Source organism: Artibeus jamaicensis, unplaced genomic scaffold, assembly GCF_021234435.1.
Source record: "Artibeus jamaicensis isolate MK-2021 breed Jamaican fruit bat unplaced genomic scaffold, CSHL_Jam_final contig_402, whole genome shotgun sequence".
Taxonomy (NCBI): domain Eukaryota; kingdom Metazoa; phylum Chordata; class Mammalia; order Chiroptera; family Phyllostomidae; genus Artibeus; species Artibeus jamaicensis.
The window spans coordinates 12,962,944-12,974,762 of NW_026521818.1; the positions used below are offsets into that span (position 1 = coordinate 12,962,944).

Sequence of the window (11,819 nt, forward strand, 5' to 3'; positions counted from 1 at the left end):
ATACAGATAATGTATTATAGAATACATTAGAATAGTGTATAGAATACACTTGAAACCTTTATAATTTTTTAAACAATGTCACCCCAATCAATTCAATAAAAATTAAAAGAAAGAAAACTGTGCTTAATGTCCCAGATAAATATAGACACTAGCATTCTCAACAACACTGTAGCTAACTGCATCCAGCAGCACCTTAAAAGTATCATGTGAAGTCTGTCTGGAAAGTATTTAGCCACATAGTATGAAAATTGGAGATATTTATTGAAGAAGATAGAAGACACAAGAAACATTATAAATAGGACAGTGATGCCTCAGTCCCCTTCAAAGTTATGACCTTCTTCAGGAAATCTGTTTCATTGGTAGTAGTTTGAATCAAGTCATTAACACCTTCAGCATAATGTTCTTTCTGCTCTGGTAGCAGAGGCCACAGAACAAATTTTCTTAGGACATTATTCATGCCAACATCCTGTGTCAAAATCTCAGACACAGTAGTTTTTGGAATCTCTAGATCAGCTTCTAGTTCTCACACTGTCCATCACTGATCTTTGTTGATTGTAGTCCACACATATTCAACATTATCAGGTGTTCTGCTTGTGGCTTGTCTTCCAGAACAAGGATCACTTTCAGTGGGTTCTCAACCATCTTTGAAGCATTTGTGCTACATTTGTATTTGCACTGCACTCATTGCATTGTCTTTAGAAACCTTCTGAATCCTTGGAATAATTTCCACAGAGGAATGTTCAAGCTTAACACAAAATGTGATGCAGATTCATTGCTCTACTCACTCAATGACTTTGAATACAACAGCCACATAGCACACATGCTCACTCAACAGCATCTACCACCCCCACTGACTAGTATAGTGAAGTTGTCATTGTTCATGCATGCACAGTCAGTCCACTCTCCTTGGCTGCCATTTTACATCAGTGTCACACAAGCCATTTTTCTTACATTAACAGTGGCTGAACTTTTTCTGGGAAGACCTCATACACTGTCATCAAGTGGCATTTATTCCTGGAATATAAGGATATTTCAACATACATAAATTAATTTCATTCCACATTAGTGGAATGAAAGATAAAAATTCTATAATCAAAATCCAGCATTCTTTTATTAAAAAATTCTTATAAATTTGGGGGGGGGGCTTCACCACAGAGCCCCCCAGTCTGCCACAGATGAGAATAAGACTTCCAAGACATGATCTGCTTGGGGAGGAAAGGTGGCCAATATCTCAAAGGAGAAGGGCCAGGAGCCTGTTCCTCAATGGGCTTTTATTGGGTTTAACTTGCATAGGAATGCAGGGCATATACATAAAGCTCCATCATTGTCAGGCAGTAATGATCAATCAATAGATAACATTCAAAGAACTCTGAGGGCTTATTCTGAGTTGGGGTCAGATAACTAAAGGGCCATAAAACTTTGGAGAAACAAACTCATTCTATATTTGGACCCTTATTTAAATTGAGAGTTCTAGCAAAGCAGGTTTCATAGGATTTTATACATTCTTTCTTAGGCCTGATAGCTCCAGGGAACCTGCCCATTCCAGCACAGGGCCACACCCACATCCAGCATTGTTTTAGGCTTAAGTCAGGAGAGGAAGTAAGGCAACCAAGAGATTAGGAGACTTCTTGCAGACAGATTGAGGACTCAGGTTATGTCAAAGCTGGGGGGGGCAAGGGTCCATCACCCCTCTTTTCTATAGCCCCCCAAGTCCTTCCCTGAGGGCCCCTTCATGACCATGCCTGTCTTAGGTCATCCCTTCTTTGAGAAATCTTACCCATCAGTGGCTAACCAGTCATCTGCCCAGGGCTAAGCAGGGTGAAGTAAAAGTGGGCAGAGGTGGTACCCCTGCCAGGGAGATAAGCTTTTTCTCCTTAGTGGCTTATGGTCCCAAGGTCTCTTTCTCAGCCTTAGCCAGGAGGGAGTATAGCTTCTAAAACTAGGCAGGGAAGTTCCCAACAAAAACTGGGCAGAGAAAGAACATATCAGAATATAATAGTCTTTTTTAAAAGATTTCATTTATGTATTTTTAGAGAGAGGAGAAGGGAGGGAGAAAGAGGGAGAGAAACATTCATGTTAGAAACATTAATCAGTTGTCTCTCACATGCACCCCAACCAGGGACCAAACCTGCTACCAGGCATGTGTCCTGACCAGGAATCAAACTAGCCATCTTTGGCTTTGCAGAATGATGCTCAACCAACTGAGCTATACTTGTCAGGGCCATAGCAAAGTCTTTATATGACCATAGCTAATATTGTATTCAATGGTGCAAGGGTGAAAGATTTTCTGCTATGATTAAAAATAAGTAAGACAAGGATGCCCACTCTCATCACTCCTATTCAGCATAGTACTGAAAGTCTTAGCCTGAGCAATTAGGCAATAAAAGGAAGCAAAAAGGCATTATATCGGAAAGGCAGAAGTAAAGTTGTCACTATTTTGTAGTTTATATGATCTTTTATATAAAAAATTTAGACACTCCCCAAAAGCCATTTTTGAATAAATGAATTAAAAAATCAGATGCATTTCTATACACTCACAACAAATTATCCGCAAAAAGAAATAGTGGAAATAGTCTCACTTACAATAGCATCTATATATATTTACGAATAAATTCAACCAAGAAGGTAAAAGATCTATACACTGAAAACAACTAGACTTTGGTAAGTGAAATTAAAGAAAGCTCAAGCCAGTGGGAAGATATCCCCTGTTCATGAATCAGAAAAATTAATATTGTTAAAATATCTGTGTTACCCAAAGTAATTATAGATTCAATGCAATCTCTATCTAAATCCCAATGGCATTTTTTTTTTACAAAAATAGATAAAAAATTACTAACATTTTATGCAACCACAAAATACTATAAATAGCCAAAGGAAACTTGAGAGACCAAAGCTGGAGTCAAGATACTTCCTGATTTTAAACTATATTACAAAGTTATCATAATCGTAACAGTATGGTACCTGTATAACCACAGACATAGAGCAATATAGCACAAGTGAGAGCCTAGAAATAAGCATATGTATACATTGCCAACTAATATTTCACAAGAGAGCCAAGAAAACTCAATGGGAAAATGATAGTCTCTTCAATAAATATTGTTGGGAAAACTGAACATTCATATGCAAAAGAATAAAATTGGATCCCTGTGTTACACCATTTAAAACAATTAATTCAAATTGGTAAGATCTAAAATGTAAGACCTAAGACCATAAACCTCCTAAGGGAAAAAACACACAAAGTTACTTGACATGAGTCTGTATCCTATGGAATAGGAGAAAATATTTGCAGACCATATATCTGATAAAAATTTAGTATCTACAATGTACAAGGAACTCATGTCATTCAATAGCAAAAATATGACTAACTGGATTTCAAAAATTGGCAACCTGGCTGGGTGGCCCAGTTGGTTGGAGTATCTTCTTACACAACAGAATGTTGTGGGTTCAGTCCCCAGTCAGGGCATCTATGGGAGGCAACCGATCAATCTCTCTCTTTCTCTCTCGCCCCTCACCCCCATCTCTCAAACAAACAAACAAATAAACATATCCTCAGGCGAGGATTAAAAAAAGGGGCAAAGGACCTAAATAGACTTTTTTCCAAATACACATACAAATGGCTATGGGGTACATAAAAAGTTGCTCAAGATCACTGATCATCAGGAAGATACAAAGCAATACAGTGATCAGATATTGTACCACACCAGTTAGAATGGATATTATCAATATGACGAGAGATAACAAATGCCAGTGAGTATGTGAACAAAAGGAAACCTTAGTGTACTGTTGGTGGGAAGATAAATTGGTGCAGCCACTCTGGCAAACAGCAGAGAAGTTCCTCAGGGAAAGAAAAATAGAACTACTAAATGATTTAGCAATCTAACTTTTAGGTATATACCCAAAGAAAATTAAATCACCATATTTAACAGGTATTTGCATTCCCATGTTCGCTTCAGCACTATTCACAATAGGTGAGACATGGAGACCACCTAAGTGCCCTTTGACAGATGAGTGGATAAAGAAAATGTGATTGTATATGTATATATATATATACACACATATGTTTATACACACAAACACAAATAAGGAAATCCTTCCATTTTTGACAACATGGACATTATGCTGAGGACATTATGCTTAGTAAAATATGCCTGACAGAGGGCGACAGATACTATATGGCATCACTTATACATGAAATCTTAAAAAATATATATACTCAGGAACAGAAAGTGAAATCGTGGTTGTCAGAGAGTGAGTTATAGGGGAAATGGGGAGAGATTGGTAAAAGGGTATGAACTTTCCATTATAATAGACAAATAGGGTCTGAGTATTGAATGTATAGCATGGTGACTATAGTTAAACATACTGTATTTCATAATTGTAATTTTCCAAGAGTAGAACTTAAATGTTCTCAATATAAAAAGGTGAAATGGGAAGTGAAGAATGTTTTAATTAGATCAATTGTGGGAATTTTTAAAATATCTTACAATTTTGTCAATTATAACTCAATAAATCTGAAAAAATACATTAAAATTTTAATACTGATGATAAGCACATTATTCATCTCACTAATGTTCAACTTACAGAGTTAACAAATCTCATTATGTCTATTATTGAGATAAAATAATTTTCTTAAGAAAGCTTATGCATGATGCATTTAGAGAAGAAAAAAGTTTGGAAAAGCTTGTTAAACATGGGGGTTTAATTGAGTGAAGTAATCAAAATGATCTTTTATATTAAAAGTAATAGAATTTAAACCCGACAGCATTGTGCAGGACCACAGATAGAGAGACTGCTGAGTAAGGGACAGACTTTACAGGGAGCGGCACCAGCAGCAGAAGGTGAAAGACCTGTCATTGCCGTCTCAGGTGACGTGTAACTAGAACCAGGAATGTATTGGAAGTTGTTCCCGGGAGATGAGTGGGCGTGGCCAGCGGCTGAATATAGTGTGAAGGGTGAGGCACTAGTTTTAATGTCTTCCCACTGCAAGTAAAGTCTTTGCTGGCTTTCAAAGAATAGACTGTAAATTCCTAAGAATTTATATTTCTCTCAGGCATAAGATTTTGTGGAACAACTAATATTGTCTGTTAGTCCCAGCTTGTTCCTTGTGAGAAGAATTGGTGTAATTTGATAATGGGCATTATGCATACAGATACAAATGGTCTGTGGGGCTTCATTAGAAAAGCATTAGATACCTAATTAATAGTTAAGACCTTTTAAACATGCCTCTTACCAAATTTTCTTTTAATGATTCTTACATAATGAAACTTGTGTGAACATGATTAAATTATTACAGATAAAGTGTGGTAGTTTAGAAATCTCAAACAGTAAGTAGACATGTTGCTGGAACAAATAAAATCACAGGCACATGCAGCCCTCATTGTTTTGACAGGAAAAATCTTTTACATCTTTTTTTTATAAGTCACTTCTTATAACATATATCAAAATAATATCACATATAGTTTTTATAAATTAAATTCTGTGCATTACCAATCACCTCTAAGGTCTTTGTGTCTGTACTTCAACTTTGTCTTTGTTTCTTAGTAAATCCTGGATAAACTGTACCTTGTTTTAAGATTCAGTTTTTCAACCCTGGCTGGTGTGGCTCAGTGGATTGAGTGCCAGCCTGTGAACCAAAGAGTCTCCACTTCGATTCCCAGTCAGGGCACATGCCCGGGCTGTGGGCCGGGTCTCCAGTTAGGGTTGTGCAAGAGGCAACTAGTCATGGATGTTTCTGTCCCTCTCTTTCTCCCTCCCATTCTGTCCTACTAAAAATAAATACATAAAATCTTTTTTAAAAGATTGAATTTTCCAATAAATCCTCATTAATTGCTGATGCTGTACCAAAATTCCCGAATTCATTCTAGTCAAAAGCTTCAGAAGAATATATGTTTATATTCTGAGGAGATGAACTTACAGTGGAGAATGCATATTCATTAAGTATTTCAATTTTTGTGATAGGAAAGTGGAGAAGTTTTGATCTCTACCAAATGAAGGCCACAGAAGCTAAACATGGGCATTGATAATGCAGCCAACTTGATGAATACATTCGTGGAATTAGTCTAATGCACTCTAATGTAGTTATCTATATTGACAAAACCTTAATCATGCTCTTAATGCACAAATCAGAACCCTACTGGACTTATGAAACCAACATCTGAGCTCTTGTACTCAGTGGGATCAGATATGTGATGCATGAAAAGACAATGAAAAGTTGTGCCTGAAACCTCAAGGTTTACATTACCTATCAATTTCCGTATAAATTTAGTCTATGCTTCAGTTTTTAGATGTAACACCAATTGCCTTCCTTAACTCATTAAAATTTAACTTTCATTATAGTAAATTTACCCCAAAGTAACTTGATTTAGGTATAATTTTAACTAACACCCTCCAACAAAGCTTTGTATTATTTTATGAGTACTGATTTCATTTGAATGTTTATATTATGCTATTGTCTGAGCATTAAATAATCTAGGATGTTTCCTGAAAGCAGTTTCTAGGCCAGTATAAGACAGAGTTTTTTAATATAAAAGTGGTGAAATCCTATTTGAGGCATTTTGATATCCTGGGGATAAAAGTGTGGAGGGAAATAGAATAAAAACACATGGAATAAATTAGCTGTTTTAACCTTGGTGGGATTTCCTCAATTTTCATATGGATCTTTAACTCCTCTTTTTTTTCCCCCATAAACCAAGTAAGTCAGACAATAGATACAGACTGCCCTTTCATAGAACTGCTCGGTCTGTGCTAGCAAAGTGATAATTTCCCTGAGTTCATAACCCCCTACTAAGTGCAGTTTGAAATAGCCACATCCATGAATGGGAGACTTAGCTTCTTTGGATCAAAACACATTTAGAGTCATTGAAATATAGTATATTTTACAATTTATAAATGAGAAATGTTTGATTAAGGAAGATCATTGCCATGACATTCTTGACTGTTTAAAAATGACAGACTAGCCGTTAATCATCATGTAGTCAGTCATGGTTGGTTTCATCTCATTTTAGACAGTGCAAAAATCAGTGAGGATTCAAAAGAAGTTAATGAAAAAAATCCACTTATCAAGAAAAAGAAAGAAAATACAGCTTCTTAAATATTTATTCTAAAGTAACTAAGGTAAAACATTTTTTGCTACTTTAGTTCAAAATATTCATCATAGTAGTAATTACCATTTATTCTGGACTAAAATGCTAGACAGTGGAAGACAGTGATGACATTATTACATTTAATCCTCTCAACAATCCTATAAATTGAATAGTATTGCCATTTACAAATGAGGAAAATAAATCTTGAGGAGCTAAATTACTTGCCCAAGAACACCCACAATAAACGGCAGAGAAGGAAATGAAAATCAGATATCTGACTTCCCACAGGTACCCTGGAACCTTGACATACACTGCTCCTACTGCTCTGCTATCCTTCTTCTTCTCTGTTTGCCTCTTTTTCCAGTTGTGGGTCCAGAGAGCCAACAGTGTGGAGGACCTACCCAACATGGTGTTTTCTGCTACTGCTACTGCTTATAGAGTTTACTTCCTTAATAAGAGAGGGCTACAGCAATTCATTCATCTGTATGTAGTAGGAATTATGTTTAAGCACTCTTGATAAAATGTTGAATAACTTATCATCTAAGAAGGAAATAACTGTATTAATTTAAGATTATATAGGTTGTTATTAAGACAATTTTCCTATATGCCTTCCTCTAAGTATCAGTACCAGAATAATCTCTGTATTCAAATATTCAGTCAAAAATCATTTGACTGAAAGAACTTTACTTCATTGTATTTGCATTTCAGTAATCTTTTATTTTGGTTACAAGATAATGTCCAGTCATTTCTAGTCAATATAACATTATGTTAAATAAATTATTTGAAAGAACCAATGAACTCCTTGATGCATTAGTATCTTTCCTAGCCCTGAACTTGGTGGTAGCAATTACCAACTAAATTTGTCAAAGTTATCCACTCAAATCCTTAAAAATAAGAGGGAAAAAAAAAAAGAAAAGACTCAGTTATTACCTGCTCTGATTTATATTCCCGAACTACCCTGAGAGAAAAAAGTACAAGACAAGAGTGGAAACAAAATAAAATGCATACTTCATGTAACCAGTATGGAGAGCTTCAGCATACTTGTAGGTTCTTAGAAATAATGATAAAATTAATGCCTGTCAAAGTATATTATCCAGCTTTTCTAGTTTAGAATGATTTTTCTCATGTGTACGGACCTTCTTTTTCAAAGCAATCCCACATGATGGGCTGTGTTTTTGTCTCCTGAAGATTTGGAGCTTTCGCAATGCATTTGAATGATTGGTTCAGGTGTATTGAACGTGCTTCTGATAGGAACACAATAAGGTATCTTTAAGTACCATCAAATGAGATACCATGGCATAAGCAGTGCACGTCAAAAGTCACAGTATTTGCCTAAGACTGTGGAGAGAAATGTACAGATAAAAAAAATATTTTGCAACTTCTGAAGTTGAATGGTGAAGTTATTATTAAATGGTAGGGTGCAATAATACTTGGAAATTTATTACTCCTTAGATTTGTTAATCAAGTCAGATACTCATATATTCATATTTTTATAACCACTTCTTTTATTTGGCTTACAATCTCAGACTAATTCTCCTACATCTTAAATTACAACTTGTTAAAATGTATAATAGTGGCTGTTTTAATTATCTGCTTAGAATTTTATATGAGAAATATATTTACTTTCTAAATTTCATTTATATTTCATCCAGGGAAGCAAAAAAATACACAACCTTTCAATTACTAGTTTAGATTGGCAGAAATACATAATCAGGAACATGGCATGTTTTATAGGTAGCAATAATTTTTAAAATTGATGAAAAACATTAAGAAATATAGAGAATATACATACTTCAAGTTTCTGGTGTAGATTTATCTTACTTTAACTCTGTAATTAAAACTTCACAATCAACAATGTTGTTTTTGATATTAAAAGTCCAGAAATTTTCTTTTATCTATTTTAATGCAGGATTTTTTTGGTTGTATCTCTGGTTTCACAAATTTAGGTAGTTCTAAATCTGGTTAAATATTTTTGTTATTTCATAATTGTATTATTATTATCATTATTTTGCTGTACTGAACTGTACTTTATTTTAATTTTTATTATTTACTTTTATTGCATTTTTTACATGACCATTCATCCCCCTTACAACCTCCTTCCCCCACAATCACCACACAGTTGTCCATGTCTATGTGTCCTTTTTTCTTTTTACTCAATCCTCCCACCCACTCACCCCACCCTCCAGAGCTATAAGCTTTCTCTCTATGTGTGAGTCCGTCTCTGTTCTGTCTGTTAGTTCAGTTTGTTCATTATTTTCCAATTATGAGTGAAATCATGTGGTATTTGTCTTTCTCTGACTGGCTTATTTCACTTAGCATAATCTTTTCCAGGTCCATCTATGCTGTTGCAAAGGGTAAAATTTAAATAAATTTAATAAAGTATAGGAGAAGGGGGGAGAAGGTACAGAAAATAAGTAGCATAGACAGTAGATAGAAAATAGATGGGGGGAGGGTAAGAATAGTATGGGAAATACAGAATCTAAAGAATTTGAGACATGTGTTCATGAACTAAAGGGGGAAATGGTGGGGGAGGGGTATGCAGGGTGGAGGGGTATGGAGGGGGGGAATAGAACAAATGTAATGGCATAATCAATAAAAACGTTTAAAATTAAAAAAATAAAGTAGCAGGATACAAAATCAATATCTAGAAATCAGTCACATTTTTATATGCTAATAATGATCTGAAAAGGAAATTAAGAAAGCAATCCCATTTATAATTGCTTCAAAAAGACTAAAATACCTAGGAATGAATTTAACCAAGGATATAAAAACCTGTACTCAGAAACTTACAAGACACTGAGGAAAGAAATTGAAGAAGATAGCCCAGTGTGAGAGCCACCACTGAGGACGCAGCAATCTTCCCCTTGAGCCCCCCTCATTTCCCCATGCTCTGCCCTCCTACCCACCTCTCCCCCTGCAGCCTTCTGCAGGCCTTTTCCATCAAGGAAAAGGAATTGTATCCTATGTCTGCTATCCAGAACCTCCACTCTTTCTACCCCTTTGCTGATGCAGGTAAGGGTGATGATCAGTGCTGGCACTTAGGATTGTATCCATATAAGAATTCAACAGAGAAACAGCAGGAAGACCCTTACTACTGTCCGAGGGATTGCTGATAATTATGATAAAAGGAAATTAGTGAAGGCGTTTAAGAAATTTGCCTGCAGTGGTACTGTAATGGAGCATCCAGAGTATAGAGAATTACTTCAGTTACAGGGTGACCCGCACAAGAACATATGCCAGTTGCTGGTAGAGATTGGACTGGCTAAGGGCGGCCAGCTGAAGGTTCATGGTTTTTAAGTTCTTTTTTGGCTCACTGAAGCTTAAGTGAAGATTTCCTTGCAATGAATAGAATTTCTCTTTTGTCCCTTGCCACAAGTTTAAAAACCTTACAGCTTGTGTAATGTAACCATTTGGGGTCTGCTTTTAACTTGGACTAGGGTAACTCCTTCATGCAATAAACTGACAACAGCCATGCTGTCTAGTCTTGAAGTCCCTCATTTAAACGGAGGTCAAGCAGGAGGTGCCTGGCAGTGTCCAGCCTGAAACAGCAATAACGTGATGTTTCAGAGAAGCGCAGAGCCCCAAGATCACAGGTGGCTATGTCTGGCCAGAAGCTCCTTGCCAGAGTTCCCTGCCCTCATAGAATGTCACCATGTGAACAACCCATGGTGAAGCTAAAAGGAGGGGTAAGACAGTAACGGCATGTTACCGCTAGAGGGAGCCTGGGGTAGTCAAAAAATCTCCAACCTATGGGTGGGTGCAAAGTTAGAGTGACCACCTTCCTGCTAAGCCAGGTGATAAAGGATATCTGGCGTACCACCAAGGTCTTTTTAACCAAAAGTATCCCAGCTAATTGATGTCCAAACACCAGAATTTGAGGCCAACGTTCTATCAGAGTTAAACTTTTGACAAGGGGACAAATTTCAAAGTGACCCGTTGGTCATGTAGCTAGCTGTAGTGCTCACACCTTACTAGCAACAGCTGCCCAATGTCATGTGAAGTAATGAACTGATGTTTTTGATTTTTCCCTTCAGTTTTAATGTTATGTAATGTATTTAAACAAAACTTGTTTTCAGAAACAAGAAAAAAAATTGAAAAAGAAAGAAGTAGAAGCATACACCATATTCATGGATAGGAAGAACTGACATCATTAAAATGTCCATACTACCCAAAGCAGTCTATGATTCAGTGCAATTTCTATCAAGATACCAATGGCATACTTTACAGAACTAGAATAAATATTTCAAAAATTTGTGTGGAACCACAAAAGGCCCTGGATAGTGACAATCTTGAGAAAGAAGAATAAAGTTGAAGGAATCAAGTTACCTAATATCAAACTATAAATAAGAACATAGTTATTAAAATAGCATGATGCTGGCATAAAAACAGACACACAGATCAATGTAAGAAAGTAGAAAACCCAGAAATAAACTCACACGTTTATAGTCAATTAATGTTTGGCAGAGGAAGCAAGCATATACAATGGGCTAAAGATATTTCATTCAATAAATGGTGTTTGGAAAATTGGACCAATATATGCAGGAAAATGAAACTAGCCTATCTTCTTATACCACACACAAGAATAAATTCAAAATGGATCAAAGACTTAACTGTTAGACCTGAAACTATAAAAATCCTAGAAGAAAACATAGGCAGTGAAATCTCAGACATTGCTTGTAGCAATATTTTATCTGATATATCTCCTCAGGCAAGGGAAACAAAAAGTTAACAAATGGG

At 36.0% G+C, this 11,819-nt stretch overlaps 1 protein-coding gene across 1 annotated transcript; it reads left to right on the top strand.

Moving 5' to 3' along the window:
• The first annotated feature begins 10,045 nt into the window (after positions 1 to 10,045).
• On the top strand, positions 10,046 to 10,379 carry LOC119051144 (eukaryotic translation initiation factor 1-like). Its single transcript, XM_053665330.1, is given in 2 exon segments — positions 10,046 to 10,107; positions 10,109 to 10,379. Coding segments are annotated over 2 exon segments (333 nt in total).
• The last annotated feature ends 1,440 nt before the right edge of the window (positions 10,380 to 11,819 follow it).